The 18,178-nt window shown below is 41.0% G+C and overlaps 1 protein-coding gene across 1 annotated transcript in view; it reads right to left on the reverse strand.

The window, feature by feature from the left end:
• GCH1 (GTP cyclohydrolase 1) overlaps positions 1–10,167 on the reverse strand; it is a 57,761-nt gene extending 47,594 nt beyond the window's left edge. The window contains exon 1 of the mRNA XM_057730190.1: positions 9,702–10,167. Within this exon, the coding sequence (XP_057586173.1) occupies positions 9,702–10,041 (340 nt within the window). The 5' untranslated portion in view covers positions 10,042–10,167. The remainder of the gene's footprint in view (positions 1–9,701) is intronic.
• Positions 10,168–18,178: the final 8,011 nt, after the last annotated feature.

Below are 18,178 nucleotides of genomic sequence, written 5' to 3' on the forward strand. Positions count from 1 at the left end.
ATGAAAAATACACTAGAAGGAACCAATAGCAGATTGAGGCAGGAGGGCAAATAAGTGAGCTGGAAGACAAAATGGTGATAATCACTGATGCAGAAGAGAATAAAGAAAAAAGAATGAAAAGAACTGAAGACTGCCTAAGATACCTCTGGGACAATGTTAAATGCACCAATATTCACATTATAGGGGTCCCAGAAGGAGAAGAGAGAGAGAAAGGACCCAAGAAAATATTGGAAGAGATTATAGTTGAAAACTTCCCTAACAGGGGAAAGGAAATAGCTACCCAAGTCCAGGAAGTGCAGAGAGTCCCAGGCAGGATCAACCCAAGGAGAAACATGTCAAGACACACAGTAGTCAAATTGACAAAAATTAAAGACAGAGAAAAGTTATTAAAAGCAACAAAGGAAAAACGACAAATAACATACAAGGGAACTCCCATAAGGTTAACAGCTGACTTCTCAGCAGAAACTCTGCAAGCCAGAAGGGAGTGGCATGATATATTTCAAGTGATGAAAGGGAAGAACCTACAACCAAGAATACTCTACCCAGCAAGGATCTCATTCAGATTCGAGGGAGAAATCAAAAGCTTTACAGACAAGCAACAGCTAAGAGAATTCAGCACCACCAAACCAGCCCTACAACAAATGCTAAAGGGACTTTTCTAAGTGGGAAACACAAGAGAAGAGAAGGACCTACAAAAACAATAACAAAAAACAATTAAGAAAATGGTAATAGGAACATACATCTCGATAATTACCTTGAATGTAACTGGACTAAATGCACCAACCAAAAGACACAGACTGGCTGAATGGATACAAAAACAAAACCCATATACATGCTGTCTACAAGAGACCCACTTCGGACCTAGGGACACATACAGACTGAAAGTGAGGAGATGGAAAAAGATATTCCATGCAAATGGAAATCAAAAGAAAGCTGGTGTAGTGATACTCATATCAGATAAAATAGACTTTAAAATAAAAAATGTTACAAGAGACAAGAAAGGACACTACATAAAGATTGAGGGATCAATCCAAGAAGAAGAGATAACAATTATACACATATATGCACCCAATATTGGAGCCCCTCAATACATAAGGCAAATGCTACCAACTATGAAAGAGGAAATCGACAGTAACACAATCATAGTGGGGGACTTTAACATCCCACTTACACCAATGGACAGATCATCCACACAGAAAATTAATAAGGAAACACAAGCTTTAAATGACACAATAAATCAGCTTGATTTAATAGATATCTATAGGACATTACATCCAAAAACAGCAGATTACACATTCTTCTCAAGTGCACATGGAACATTCTCCACGATAGATCACATTTTGGGTCATAAATCAAGCCCTGGTAAATTTAAGAAAATTGAAATCGTATCAAGCATCTTTTCTGACCACAACACTATGAGATTAGAAATCAATTACAGGAAAAAAACTGTAAAAAACATGTAACCACTTGTGTATCCTCCAGTTCTTAATGCCAATATAAACAACATTTTACTGTCCCCCCAACATAACTCCTCTGTATCATTTAGCCATTCTAAGGGGCTAGACATGTCGGATGCTTCCTTTCATGGCTGCAGTGACTAACCTTGAGCATATGTCATTTTGTGTATGCAATTCCCAGAGGCAGGATTTTTAAATAGGATATAGGTATTTGTATTTAATAGATGTTGCCAAATTATCCTCCATAAGGATGGTTATACTCTCAACAGTAATATCTGTTTCCCTGTAACTTCCATAATGTAATGCAGTATCAAGTTTCTAGACTTTGGCCAATCAAACAAGGAAAAAATGTATCTTTAGGTGATCTATGTGCATTTCTCCTATTGAAGGTGAGGTCAAGCATCTTTCCATATATTTAAATTTCCTTTCCTTTCATTTGTATTTCCTTTCCTGTGAATTGTCTGTTTACATCTCCTGCCAATTTTTCACCTGTTTTTGGCCTTTCTCTCACATTAATTTCTAGCATCTCTTTTATATTAGTATGATTATCCTGTTGTCTATAATATGAATTATAAATATTTCTTCCCAGTTTGTCATTTCTGTTAGTATTTGACCTGTGAAAATTCTTAGTTTTTATCTAAAGTACCAATTATTTTCTTTTATGGCTTCTAGATTGATCAACCTCCAGTGCAGAATGAAAGAAATATATAAGAGGAATTAACAATCTTATATATCTTTAAGTTTTATTTAAAATACTTTTACTGAATAGTTGCAAAGAAGGCCTAAAGAGTTCCCATATATCTTCTTTATAGAAGAACTCCAGTTAAATTCAGAAGGAATTAAAGAACCAAACATCATTATTTTCAACTTCTAAAAAATACTGGGTCTTGGCAATCACCAATAGCTTCTAAAACCAGTAAGTGAAAGGCCTGAGAAGCTCTGTAATGGACAAACTGGGTTGATAACACTTAAAGCTAATTGATTTTAACATCACAAAAGACAAACAAGTAGATATTTAGCTGCTTACCCATGGAAGCACATGCCACCACCTATGAAGTATTCTTGACTAAATTTAAGAGTTATTTGGTGGGGGTGGGGGTGGGGGTGGGGAGGCACAGAGAGGCAAGCCTCTAAATCTAACTACCAGTATATAAGCAACACAGGAGCTAAAGGAACATGTTAAACTACATCATGAGAAAATAATGAGCAGAATCCAGAATGTGGGAAATTCTATAGGACAAATGACTCTGTTTCTTCAACAAATTAGGGGATAAAAAGGAATACCAAACTAACAAATTAAGAAAAAAAATTAAAGACATTTATCAAAGATAATGTGTGACTCTTGTCTGAATCCATATACAAACAAACCAATTTGTAAAGAGATACCTGTAACAAAAATCATCGGTTAGATATTTGACATTAAGGAATTACTGTTGATTTCAAGTATGATAATAGTTTTAAGTCTCTATTTTAGAGATAAAGTATTTACCAATGACGCGACATATCTAGGATTTGCTTTAAAATAATTCAGCAGGGGAAGGTGTGTGACGAGGGACGAAGCAAGACACACCTATGTTTTTAAGCTAAAGGTTGGGTGATGGGCACATAGAAACTTATTATACTATTCTAATTTTGCATACATTTGAATACTTCTACAAGAATTTAAAAACTGACTGCAATCCTGACAAATTTTCTAGAGATTCTTCCCCATGAGAATTTTGATGTGCCAGGGAAACAGGCCAGTTGTTTCAATTGATACCTTGGAATAATATGTTGACTGGGTATAGAAGAAGCCATCTCACCAAACAGGTGAGTTTCTACAGGTACAGGACTCTATGATGAAGGACACAAAGATGTCTAAAGGATGACCTCTGGCCTAGAAGTGTTCAGAAAATCCAGTAGAAAGAACTTCCACGGCTTTTTCATAAAGCTAATCCCCTACATTTTTCTTTAGTATATAAAAAAGCCAGCATTTATTGAGCACCTATGCACAGAGCATTGTGGTAAGAGAAAGACAAGTGTTAAGAAGGGGTCCTTGTTTTTATTTATTATTTATTTATTTATTTATTTATTTATTTATTTATTTATTTATTGTTTTTACTACTTATTTATTTGGCTGTGCTGGGTCTTAGTTGCAGCATGCGGGATCTAGTTCCCTCACTAGGGACTGAACCTGGGCCCCCTGCATTGGGACCGCAGAGTCCTACCCACTGGACCAGCGGGGAAGTCCCAAGAAGGGGTCCCTGTCTTTAAGATATTAATTCAAACATTCATGAAGTCGTCTACATGTGCTGGGCAATTTGCTAGGCATTCAAAGGTGAGTACAGACAGTCCCTCTTCCTCTAAAAAACTGTGACTGAGGCTATAATAGAACCAAATCCTAGTGAGTAAATGTCCTCTCAATCTTGAGTATAACAAATTTACCTCGACTCAGGCAATCTTTGATTAACTCCAGTCTAAATTATCCCTCAATCTAATTGCCATAAACTCAATGGAAAATGTTTAACCAGAGGGAACATATTCATTATATAAGCTGGAGTTATGAGCTGTTCATATAATCTAGGATTCATAATGTAAGATTCATTAAAGATTAGATAGTGGCCCTCTTCTGGCAAATTTTATTACTGCAGTCTGACTCAACCAAATACTGGACTAAAATTAGAGAGGTACACTGCAAATGAGTCAGTGGGGGAATGCCCAGGCATGGAAGAGTTTCTAGAGCTGGACAAAGAAAACAGCAAAGAAGATACAAAAAGGGAAGGGGAGGGGAGGCGGTGGTGATTCAAATAAATCAGTAAAATATTATGACTAAAATTAAATAGACTATGAAAGATTTTGATGATTCTCATTCTCTATCATTCTCCCAATGCTGCTATTTTCAGATTATGATCTTGCACAAGTTCTCTCTGTGCCTCAGTTTCCTTATCCCTATAAACAGGGCTAATATTACCTACCCCGTAGGGTTATTTGAGGATCAATGAGTCAATACATGTAAAGGACTCACAACTGTGTTCAGCACATAGTAATCAGCAGTGTTTGCTGTTATTCAGATGTCAGCTCAAGCATTCACCCTTCCCATCTCCTAGCAGAGATCAAGTTCCTTTGGTAAATGCTCTGAGCTGTATCCTTTTTATCATTAGATCTCTCAATCTGTAATCATACACTCATTCATGTGATTGTGATGAATATCTGTTTTAGTCCAGCAGGCTGTCCGCTCCATGAGGGAAGGAACCACACCTGGTCTTGCTCAGTCTGTTTCCCAGCATTCAGCACGTGGTTGGCACTCAATGAATAAATTAAATGAAATTATAAAGTTCCTAGGCAGTCTTATGAATAATAGCATTTAACACTGGTATAGGTTACATTGTGTTGAGGGTAAGTTGAAGTCCTAAATCTCAGTACCTCTGAACGTGACCTTATTTGGAAATAGAGTAACTGCACCTGTAATTAGCTAAATTAAGGCATACTGGAGTAAAGTGACTGACGTCCTTAAAAGAGGAAAATGTGGATACCTACAGAAGCAAAGATGGGAATAATGCCGTTGCAAGCTAAGGAACACCAAGGATTGACAGCTACCACCAGAAGCCTGGGAAGAGGTGAGGAAGGACACCCCCCCACCTCCCTGCGATTTTCAGAGGAAGTATGGTTCCAACACCTTGATTTCAGACTTCTAGTCTCCAAAACTGTGAGACAATAGATTTCTGTTGTTAAACAGTCCAGGCTGTGGTACTCTGTTATGGCAGTCCAGTGAAACTAAAACAAGTACCAATTTGTTTGGTATTTCAAAGTTATGTATAGTGACTTTTCCTCCCAGGCCAGAAAAAAATGTTAATAGACAATACATTTTTAAAAGGAACTAGTGAGACTAGATTTTCTCCTCCATTATCAATGACTCTCAACAGCTTTAATCAACTTTGACTATTCCCAAATTCCAGTCATATACTTCAACAGCCTTGTTATTTTTTCTTCTTTATTCACAGTACCTTTTCTGGCAACACAGAGAACTAAGTCCTACATAAGTATTCATTAACAAAATGAAAACAAAACTTATTAGTGAATCAAGATTTAAATGAACTACACACATCCAAAACAGCACCTCTCAATAATAAGATTAACTTCTCTACAACACACTTTAAAACATGGGACATAAACTCATCTTTTGCCCACAATATGGGAGAGGATAATAAATAAGCTGACTTTTTGCCCCTCCTTCACATCTTAGAAGCTGTTACAATTCTTAGTTCATTGTGGCAGTCTGATTTGGTAAATCACAGAAGTTTGTGATTAAAAAAGAAAAAGAAAACCTTTTGTGAGTGCTGGCACATTTCAGTATGAAGTGGCTGGGACTCATTTTTGTGTAAATAAAGTATCTAATTGCCTCGCTTTACCTTTAGAGAATAGTTGTCACCTTGTACTGAACATGGTTGAGGCAGGGTGGGGAAACAGCCAAGAAGACCATCACCTGTGATACAATCTCCTCTTCCTGCATTATATACAGGCTCCCAGGCTTCCCAAATTTGGGACACTGTCAACATGATTTATGAAAACTGCCTTGGCATCCTGGATAAGACAAGCTAAAACCTACTTCAACTAGAATGTGACAGAAGAGTCAAGACTCTGTGTACTCCCATAAACTCATAAAAAGGACAATTGCTGAGACAAGTTATATTCACTTAAACTTTGGTGGATAATACTATCTAAGAGGTTATTCCCATTTATACCCAGGAGAGGACAGGGAAAGGGAAGGGTCAGACACAGGGACATGAAGATCAAAGACTTCAGAAAACAGTAGACCCTCCAATTTAATTAAGATTCTGAATAAAAAAAAAATAGTGGAAATACAGGAAATAAACAGAAAGGAGGCCTCAACAAAGGTTCTCTGAATATGTAAGAGAACTAGGATATGGTTAAACTGAAATGGGGCAGCAACAGATAAAGATGAGCTGGTCCAAGGATCACCCTGTGATGCTATTCAAAGGACAGCCAGGTCTTGGGAGAGGTGATAGTGTCTCTTCCAGTCCTCCATCCACTACAAGCTACTGCCCAGTGGTGAACAGTAACCAGGAGGCTTGCACAACCTTGACACAGCCCCATTACAGGTGACCACAGATGCACCCATAATAAGGTACATACTGGAAAGTAAAGAAAGGTGTACTAGGCAAGGGTCATGAAAATACGCACAGTGCAGGGAGAACTGTCAAATTCCCCAAACACTAGAAGTTAGCATCAATCCACTCAGGAGGAATTGAAAAAAATAATAATTTGGAGAATATAAAGTACCAATTTATTTTATTTATTTTATACTTTACAATACTTAAGTCAACAATAGTAATCAGTAATTAATATACAGAGATATAAAGGGTGTAAAGTATCTTATTTACAAGCATAGAAAAGGGACAGTTTCAAAGAAGTTTGTCTCTATCCAAAACAATCTAGAGTGGTCATTGACTTATGGTCTCTAAAGAAATAAAAATTAGCGATTGGATAGGAGTGTTTTCTCTATTACTTACTTCCATATTTTCTATGGATTTAAAGTATCCTTCCTTCTCCCACCACCATTTTCAGGATCTTTCCTTTAAGTTCAGCATCATCCTTGTCATCCTCTCCTCTCTGTCTTCTCTTTATGTACCTCTAAGAAATCAATATTAAGTCCTTAAGTGTGGTCCTCTAGATAGAGGCTTTCAAACTTTTGACCACAACAAATATAAGAAATATTACATTCTACATCTAGAGCCAGTACATAACCCCCCCCCCAAAAAAAAACATACCTATAAAACCTACTTGGAAGTTTCTCAAAACATTTACCCATACTACATATGACAGACTGATTTTCTCCATTCTACTCCACCTTATTTTAATGCTGGTGACCCAAGTATTAGGTCAGAACTCAGTTTGAAATACTTACTTGAGAAAATACACTGACATATCTCACTAGGAAACAACATAAGGAAGCAGATAAAAAAAGGCTCAAGAGGGAAGGGATATGGGGCTATATGTATAAATACAACTGATTCACTTTGTTGTACAGCGGAAAGTGGCATAGCATTGTAAAGCAATTATACTCCAATAAAGATCTGAAGGAAAAAAAAAAAAAAAGTTCTGCATTCAACCTGCCTAGATTCAAACACCAGCTCTGCCACCTGAAGCTGTTAACCCCTCTGCCTCAGTTTCCTTATCATGGGGTAAAAGAACAGCGTTCACCTCAAAAATGAGGATTAACCAAGACCATACACATAAAACAGAGCATAAAAAAGTATTCAATAAATGGCTATGAATAATTCTTAAATGGTCCATGATATTTTTTATTGTGGTAAGATATACATAACATTCATCATCTTAACCATTTTGAAACATGCAATTCATTTAGCACATCCAAATGTGTGCAACCATCACCTCTCTCTGGTCCCAGAATATCTGCATCATCCCAAAAGGAAACCTGGTACCCATTAAGCAGTCACTCCCCATTCCACCCTCCTCCCCATGTCCTCTTGAGTAGGATGATGATTAGATTCACGCTAATCTGATTTCTGTTCCTAGGTCCACGGACTTTTTAAATAATAAATTAAGACTTGACTGGAACCATTTTCTAAGGTAGAATGAAGTGTTCTTTGCAGTCATTAGTCCTATGCCTCATGAGACAAACTTCTGCTAATCATTTCTTAAGTTAACCTTTTGAGACACTTTAGGTAATGCTGTGACCTGTCGCAGGGTCAGAAATCCCTCTCTCCTGTGAATTCTCTTAGGACAAGATTCCCAAAGCCTGACCAAATGCAGTGGACACTTTCAGTGTCCACAAGAGGCAGACTGAGCAAGGCCCTAAGAAGATGTTTCTTCATTACTTTGTGGAATATCACCAAATGAAGAATGTTTATTCTTCAGTCTTTGCATTTGGAAATTCTGTATTTGAGACTTTAAACGTTTACTAACAAGGGGTAAAAAAGTAAACTTGGACACAGAACTAGATATCCATTTCTTGGCTTTAGGATGTAGTGTCATTTCCTTTATGTGCCTCACCCTCTCACACTGATTTCCCACCCTTCCTCTGGGGTGGAGGAGACTAGGCAAAAATAACTATTTTTCCCAGAATCTATTCAGGGAGTCTCCAGGAACTTGATTGGGGAAATAACCTGAGCAGGGAGGTTACCCTGCAAAGCAGCACGGTTATTCTTTGAGAAATGATGAAGGCAGAAGGCTTCTTAGGCCAAAGTAATAAACGTCACCAAGACCTACAGAAGATGTGAACTGGAAAACAACATCCTTGGTCCCAGCTGTGTAAGTCAGAGCTTTTTCTACTTCCTGTCTCTCTCTCTATTTTTTAAATTAATGAGCAACATCACTCACCCAGCAAACAGGCAGCGATCCTCAGTCATTTTCCACCCCAACCCCATGCCCCCTGCTTCCTGGCCTCCTCAAGCTAAGATAGCACTGGGCCAATCCGGCTCCTTTGGGATTGGGGGGGGGGGGGGGGGGCGTGATAGAGGGACTCCGGGTCCCACAGCCCAGCGAACCTCCCCGACTCCCAGGGAGTCGCTTTCCTGCTTTGGGGTTTGGGGAGTGAGGGAGAAAAGGGGGAGAAGGCTTTAAGCAGCAAACTAACCCAAGAAACCTCACATCTCAAACTCCGGGAAAGCCCGTGCCCAGAACTATGCCAAATTCTGGGCAAGTCCTGAGCTGGAGTGAACCTGATGTGAACAAAAGAGAACTACGACTTTAGGAAGACCCGGGTGCCCTGGCAAGTCAGCGAGAGTGAGGGTCCCAGAGTCTGCAAGCGAAGACTCACCCCCGGCGCTCCAAACACACGAAGCCAAGACTTCACCCCAGATCTACCAAAAATGAGACCTCAAGAACCGGGACGACCTAGGAAGCCGTCACTTGCACGAGCCCAGGTGCACATTCCTCGGGCATCCGGCGCCGGGCGCTCAGGCGACACAGGCTGCAGGCTCCCAGCCGGGGGCGGGGGGAGGCTCCGTGACAGCGATCCCGCCAACCCGGGCTGGAGGAGAGGGATGCCTGCGGCGAGCCGGGAGGACCCCGCGGGGTCGGCCGCAGCCGGTCCCCGGGTGCAGAGGCCGCGGACTCCCAGCGCGCCCGAAACGCGCCCCGCGCAGGGCCGGGGCCGAGGGCGGGGACAGGGACCGCGCGGAGTTCCTCCGAGAGTGAGCAACTCCGGAAACTTCCCGGGGCCGGCACGCGCTTCCCGGAGCCCCGGCCCGTTCCCGGCACGCCGGCCGGCGGCGCACTGACCTGAGATGGTCTCCTGGTAGCCCTTGGTGAAGAACTGCATGGCCGTGGCCGCCCTCCAGGGCGTCTTGAGCAGCCCCTGCCGCTGGGGGTCCTCGCCCAGCGAGCGCAGGATGGACGAGTAGGCGGCTGCCAGGCTGGGGAGGTTCAGCTCGTTGTCCTCCTCGCTGCGGGGCCGCTCGCCCTTCCAGCCGTCCGCCGGCTGCGCGCTCTTGCCCTCCGGCCGCGGCGGCTTCTCGGCGGGCGTGCTGGGCCCGGGCCGCGGCGGCTCCCCCTCAGGGAGCCCATTGCTGCACCTGGAGTCCCGCGGCTTCGCCGGCACCCGCCCCGGACCCTTCTCCATGGACCTGCCGCTGCCGCTCCGGAGGGACCCTCGGACGCGCCAAGGGCTGCAAGTGAACTCCGCAGGCGGGCAATGGGCTGCGCCCCGGGTCACCTGAGGAAGGTAGGCCTCGGGCGGCTGCACGCTTCCAGCCCGGAACAGACGCGCCTGAAGAGCGCGGGGGCGCCTCCTTTTTAAGGGCCGGCGGCTCGGCCGGCGCCGCGGGGCGTTCCCATTGGCCGAGCCTCCTTGCGTCACGGCGTTCACTCCGCCCCCCAACCCCGCCCTCCGCCAGTGACCGGGGCGCCCGCGGCAGCGAGGTGGACCTTGTCCCAGCCCTTGCCGCGCCAGCCAGAAGGCTTGAGTTGGACCCCTTAGGCTGTTGCCGGGTGAACCGAATCCTAAAAAGGGCAGGTGTCCGGAGCCGGAACCTCGGCGAGGGCAAGCAAGGTTTGGGTGCCCAGTCAGCCCTCTCCTCTTAGAGCAAAGAGTACGCTGCATCCAGAAGTGTTCTGTTCCCCTCGCCCTGTGAAAACAAGTGGCCTCGCTGGGGAAGACACTGAATTAACATGTGGGTACGGAAATCAACTCCTATTCTTTTAGGGCAAGAGAATTATATGCATTGAAAAGCTTGCATTCGTTAGTTAAAAGTATGCCAACGCACCTGCCTCCTGCCACTGTCAGGAAAAATGTTACACCAAATGGCCTTAAGTGAGTCCCTGTATCTAGGTGGATGGTATCTGTAATAGCCAGAATTTTGACCCTGCAGAAATTGATTTGCAAGCGAAGAAAGATTAGGGTTTTCATTAAAAACCCATTTGCGTTTTGTAGAAACGCAATTGTTGAAATTTGATGCTCATCGTTTTACGAGTGATGTGCTAAGAGCTTTTCTCCTGATGTTGGTAGAGATTGTGAAACGTTACTGATCAACTGGTCTCTTAACCAGTGACATCTGCTTTGATTGTTTAAGATTTTTAAAATGAACTTTTTTTTTCTCACTAGAGGGATTATTTCATAATACCAAAGGTGAGTTTTAAAACATGTATCAAATTATTATGATTTGCCCCAGAGAGTTTCTAAGGCTGATTTTCTGACATATAAACAGGTATTTAAAGGCTTAGGATCAGACAAACCAGGAGGGCAGCCCTCGGAATTATTCTATATTAATAAAGTAGCTCATTCATTATTATCAGTAATTTGTGTTTATTGGATGTCTGTTCCAGGCATATCCCTGTTCTAAATATTAAGGAAAGAAATAGGGGAAATACCTAGCCTCCTAGGCACTTTTAGTCTAAAGTAGAAGAAATATTGGTGTAAGTGGGGTTTTTTAAAATAGTTACTGGATTTCTAGATATATTAAATATCAAATTACATAGATCAAGAAATACGAACATCCCTTGGAAAGCCTCTTTGTCATTCTCCTAATATTTATTGTAAGTGTTTCCCCCCTCCCCATCGTCAAGGTCCTATAATATTTTTTTCCCTCTAACTGCTCTGCCCACTGTCCAGTGATACTTCTAGTCAGAATTATCCACTGGGTCTCAAACTATTTCAAGCTGGAGGCAGCATTAAAGAATGGCCTTGTATTTAACAAATGAAAGTAAAGATACCAAGTGAGGTATTTTTAAAAAGGAGAGATTCAATGGAGATACTTTCCATAAGATTTTTTTTTTTAGTGGCAATCACTTGCCTTCCTTTAAAAGCACTTGTAAACATTAATATATTTCCCAAAGCAATTTCTAATGAAATTTTTACCCTAAAAATTAACATTTTTTCTTATAAACACTGCCACTAAGGCATTAGCACCTTTGTTGCCAATTACCAGTACAAGGTCTCTGGATTTGTTATATATTTACTTGTAAAAGGGAGGCAGTGCATTTCAGCCAAATGCCCAAAGGTAATTCAAGGAAGCTTTAAAATCATGAACACTATGCAAACAGTTTAACAGTGAAATGTAGGTAATTGGCAGGGATGGTTATATGTAGAAACAGGAGAAGAAGAGGGAATAAATTAAAAGAGGAGGGATATAGCCCACAGAATTAATTAGCATAAAATAGTTCAGTAGTGAAACTATGAGCATTTGCAGCCAGGAATTACAACAGCATTCGTGTTTTTAACCCAGTAAGGGACTCATTTTCACCTTGGACCCAACCTGGGAGTTGCTTTCTATCAAAAAGCCAAGGAGGGACTTCCCTGGTGGTGCAGTGGTTGAAAATCCACCGACCAATGCAGGGGACCCGGGTTCGGTCCCTGGTCCAGGAAGATTCCACATGCTGCGGAGCAACTAAGTCCATGCAACACAACTACAGAGCCTGAACTCTAGAGCCTGCAAGCCACAACTACTGAAGCCCATGCGCCTAGAGCCCATGTTCTACAACAAGAGAAGCCACTGCAATGAGAAGCCCACACACTGCAATGAAGAGTGGCCCTGGAAGAGTAGCCCCTGGTCGATGCAACTAGAGAAAGCCCACATGCAGCAACAAAGACCCAATGCAGCCAATAAATAAAAAATAAATAAATAAATAAATGTTTTTTAAAAAGCCAAGAAAAAAAATTTTTATAAGTTCTCCCATTTCTAGGGCAGTAGCAAAACAGAGAAGCAGATGAGTGAGATACACAGCACTAAAGATTGAAAATACTTCAGGGCTACAGACATATGTAGTCACTTGCCAAGGGTAACAAGTAAACCAGCATTAGGCATTTGGCAGTGGTAACTGGAAAAAAGGAAATTTCTCTAAGTGTACTTGTTGGAGGTTCTTTTTTTAAAATTCAAACTTTGGAGGAGATTCTGGATCAAGATTGGACATAGATAATAACAAGGCAGACACAAGAAAAGTGTCCTTGTTCCACACCTAGCTTCCAGAAGCTAGCCTGTGAAGTCAATGCAATCCTGAGATGTCTCACTACATCCCCCAAATGTAGGGAGAAGCAAAGTGAATGGAGGCCCTTATGTTTCTTCTCTTCTAAATGAGGAGGAATATAACCAGAGAGAAAATGGGAGAATCTGAGCTGACAATCTGAGATGGAAGGGAAGGCACAAGGGCACCTCAGTGAGTTGAGAAAACTATCCATAGCCCAAAGGTGCCCCACAAGGGAGGAACAAACATACCCCAGATAGTCACCTGTCCCTGATAGAGAATCTTTCACATAGTACCATCTTGGAAGACAGGGCCGATGCTAAAAAAGGGGCTGTTAATGGGGAGTCCAGCCACCACAGCTGAATTCTGCCCTGTCACAATCCGTCGAGGAAAACTCAATACAACACAATCTCCTCCAGCCCCAAACTGTAGCAGAGCCGGGAAAACAAACAGGCTTCCACTGTGATAGGAAACACAAAGAAGTCATCCTCAATAATATAAGGCATGGACAGGAGGCTGAGAAGCAGCATGGCAACTGTGCAAACATGCAATGGCCTGACGGAGCAAAACTAAACAAAGGAAGATAATAAAGTATCATGTACAAGGCACAACGGCAAAAAATGCAACTGAAAAGGAAACAAACCCATGGAATGGAAGAAAATTCCTCACAAATGCTTTTATTTGTTTGTTTGCTTGGTTGTTGGAGACCCATTTAATGTGGACACTCAAGGCCTGGGCAGAGTGGGGAGCATCTAGGATTTGGGCAGGCAGGCACGGTGGGTGGGTCACTGGCCCACACCTGGCCCCAGGGGGATGCCAGGAGGTGTGGGCTGATCCAGGCACTCCAAGGGAAGTACCAGAAGGGTGGCCTAGGCAGGAGATCTGTAGGCCAGTTCTTGAGAAGGTATTTAAGCCAGATAATGAGTGCTCAGACCAGAGCCTGGCTCAAGGAGACAGGGTTGGGGCCTGGCTGGGGGCCTCCCCTGTTGAATTCAAGCAGCTCCTGGAGGCAAGCGTAGAGGTGGTCATTCTCCTCCAGGTGGTCCAGACAGGAGTTTATCTGGTTCAACATGGAGATGATGGCAGCATATTCTACTTCCCTGAAGCCTTTCTCTCCTTCTGCACCCACCTCCACCGGCATGCCCAGGTCCCCATTGGGGCCCAACATTGAAGGCTCGGGTGCCACAAAGGCAGCACAACGATGGAAAACGGAAGGTGGAGGCTCACAAAGTTTTTCTGCTACACAACAACTTAATAAAAACATGAGTTCAATAATCAAAAACCAAGATAATAAAATGATAGAATTGAAAGAAAGAGTTGCAGATTTAAGGAAATAGAGGACCATCATTATTACAGGATTAATTAGAAAGAACCGTGTACAAAATAGATGCTGTTGAAAATGTAATTGTTGACATGAAGAAAAGCATGAGAATGAATGCAGATAAAAGACAAAGATGATCTAGTGTTTCCGAGGTGGAGAACCCAACAAATGAGAGAATGTAGTCAAAGATATAATATAAGCATATATCTTTACCAGAATAAATGCTTATATTTATGTTCAACTGATTTTCAACAGGAGTGCCAAGGCAATTCAATGGGGCAAAGAAGAGTCTTTTCAACAAATGGTACTGGGACAATTGGATATCCTTTTGCATGTAGCAAAAGAAATAAGTTGGATCTCTACCTCACACTACATACAAAAATGAGCTCAAAATAGATCTAAGACTAAATTTAAGAGCAAAAATTATAAACCTTTTATAAGAAAATATAGGCATTATATTTTAATCTTCATAACCTTTGATTAGGTAATTAAATTTATTAGAAATGACACCAAGGGCTTCCCTGGTGGCACAGTGGTTAAGAATCTGCCTGCAGGGGTTACGGGTTCAATCCCTGGTCCAGGAAGATTCCCACATGCAGTAGAGCAACTAAGCCCATGTGCCACAACTACTGAGCCTGCACTCCAGAGCCTGCGAGACACAATTGCTGAGCCCACGCATGGCAATTACTGAAGTCCATGCACCTAGATCCTGTGCTCTGCAACAAGGGAAGCCACCGCAATGAGAAGCCTGTGCACCGCAACAAAGAGTAGCCCCCGCTTGCCACAACTAGAGAAAGTCCGCACACAGCAACGAAGACCCAGTGCAGCCATAAATAAATAAATAAATAGGAATCCACCTGCCAATGCAAGGGACACAGGTTCGAGCCCTGGTCCAGGAAGATCCCACATGCAGCAGAGCCACTAAGCCAGTGTGCCACAGCTATTGAGCCTGCGCTCTAGAGCTTGTGAACCACAACCGTTGAACCCGTACACCTAGAGCCCCCGCTCTGCAACAAGAGAAGCCACAGCAATAAGAAGCCTGGGCACTGCAATGAAGAGTAGCCCCCACTCTCCGCAATTGCAGAAAGCCCACGTGCAGCAACGAAGACCCAATGCAGCCAATAAAAAAATAAAATAAAATAAAATAAAATATTAATAATAATAATAGTATTGAAAGAAAGGAATGACACTGAAACTGGAAGCAATAAAAGAAAAAAAAGATAAATTAGACTTCATCAAAATTAAAAATTGTTATGCTTCAAAGTATACTATCAAGAGAGGGAAAAAACAACCCACAGATTGGGAGAAAATATTTGCAAATCACATATCTGATATGGGACTAGTATCTAGACTATATAAGAACTCATGACTTAATAATAAAAAGACCAATAACCTAATTTTTAAATGGACAAAGGATTCAGATGGACATTTCTCCAAAGAAGATATACACATGGTCAATAAGAATGAGAAAAGATGCTCAACATCATTAGCCATCAAGGAAATGCAAATTAAGGTATGACTGAATACTACCTCACACCCACTAGGATGGCTATATTCAGAAAGATAGGTAATAACAAGTATTTCTGAGAATTGAAGAAAGTGGAATCCTTATATGCTTCTGGTAGGAATACAAAAAAATCCAGCTACTTTAGAAACAGCCTAGCAGTTCCTTAAATGGTTAAATATAGAGTTCCCATATAACCTAGCAATTCTACAGCAGGTGTAAACCCAAGAGTAATAAAAACATATGTCCATACAAAAATTTGTACATGAATGTTTACAGTACCAGTATTCATAATATCCAAAAAGTGGAAACAACCCAAATGTTCATCAACTGACAAATGGATAAACAAAGTGTGATATATACATGCACTGGAATATTATTCAGCCATAAAAATGAAGTCTTGAATACTAGCATAGCGTGTAACATGGATGAATTTTGAAGACATTATCCCAAGTGAAAAAAGTCAGGTGCAAATGGTCACATACTCTGTGATACTATTATATGAAATGTTTAGAATAAGCAAATGCATAAAGATAGAAAGTAAATTAGTGGTTGCCATGGCCTGGGGGAATGTGGAATAGGGAGTGATCACTAACACGTATGGGTTTTCTTTCAGGGGTGGTGAACATTTTTGGAAATTAGATAGTGGTGATGGTTGCATAACTTTGTGAATATACTAAAAATTACTGAACTGTACACTTGAAAAGGATGAACTTTATGGTGTGTGAATTATAACTCAATAAAAAAAAGAATAGTTCTCTTAAAAATTAAAAATACAGTTGGCAAAAAATATACATATTGGGTTGGCCAAAAAACTTCGTTTGGGTTTTTCCATAAGATGTTACAGAAAATCCCAAATGAACTTTTTGGCCAACACAACAGTTTTCTAGAACATAAAAACATTGAGACAGAAGGCTTAACATCAAGCTGGAAAAATTCAAGGATAAGGATGACTTCAAGGATAGAGTTCTTCACTCCCAAACTTATTCTATGAGGCCACCATCACCCTAATACCAAAACCAGACAAAGATACTACAACAAAAGAAACTTATAGATCAATATCACTGATGAATTTAGATGCAAAAATCCTCAACAAAATACTAGCAAACAGACTTCAACAACACATTAAAAGGATCATACACCATGATGAAGTGGGGTTTATCCCTGGAATGCAAGGATTCTTCAATATATGCAAATCAATCAATGTGATACACCATATTAACAAATTGAAGGATAAAAACCACATGATCATCTCAATAGATGCAGAAAAAGCTTTTGATAAAATTCAACACCCATTTATGATAAAAATTCTCCAGAAGGTGGGCATAGAGGGAAACTACCTCAACATAATAAAGGCCATATACAACAAACCCACAGCAAACACAATTCTCAATGGTGAAAAACTGAAAGCATTCCTTCTGATATCGGGAACAAGACAGGATGCCCACTGTCTCCACTACTATTCAACATAGTTTTGGAAGTCCTTGCCACAGCAATCAGAGAAGAAAAAGAAATAAAAGGAATCCAAATTGGAAAAGAAGTAAAACTGTCACTGTTTGCAGATGACTTGATACTATACATAGAAACAAAGATGCCATCAGAAAACTACTTGAACTAATCAATGAATTTGGTAAAGTTGCAGGATACAAAATTACCACACAGAAATCTCTTGCATTTCTATACACTGACAATGAAAGATCAGAAAGAGAAATTAAGGAAACAATCCCATTCACCATTGCAACAAAAAGAATAAAATACCTAGGAATAAACCTAAGGAGGTAAAAGACCTGTACTCAGACAACTATAAGACACTGAGGAAAGAAATCAAAGATGAAACAAACAGATGGAGAGATATACCATGTTCTTGGATTGGAAGAATCAACATTGTGAAAATGACTATACTACCCAAAGCAATCTACACATTCAATGCAATCCCTATCAAATTACCAACGGCATTTTTTACAAAAGTAGAACAAAAAATCCTAAAATTTGTATGGAGACACTAAAGTCCCTGAATAGCCAAAGCAATCTTGAGGGAAAAAAACAGAGCTGGAGGAATCAGACTCCCTGACTGCAGACTATACTACAGAGCTACAGTAATCAAGACAATATGGTACTGGCACAAAAACAGAAATATAGATCAATGGAACAGGGTAGAAAGTGCAGAGATAAACTATGGTCAACTAATCTATGACAAAGGAGGCAAGGATATACAATGGAGAAAAGACAGCCTCTTCAACGAGTGGTGCTGGGAAAACTGGACAGCTATATGTAAAAGAATGAAGTTAGAACACTCCCTAACACCATACACAAAAATAAACTCAAAATGGATTAAAGACCTAAATGTAAGGCCAGACATTATAAAACTCCTAGAGGAAAACATAGGAAGAACACTCTTAGACATAAATCACAGCAAGATCTTTTCTGACCCACCTCCTAGAGTAATGGAAATAAAAACAAAAATAAATAAGTGGG

Source organism: Hippopotamus amphibius, chromosome 4, assembly GCF_030028045.1.
Source record: "Hippopotamus amphibius kiboko isolate mHipAmp2 chromosome 4, mHipAmp2.hap2, whole genome shotgun sequence".
NCBI lineage: Eukaryota > Metazoa > Chordata > Mammalia > Artiodactyla > Hippopotamidae > Hippopotamus > Hippopotamus amphibius.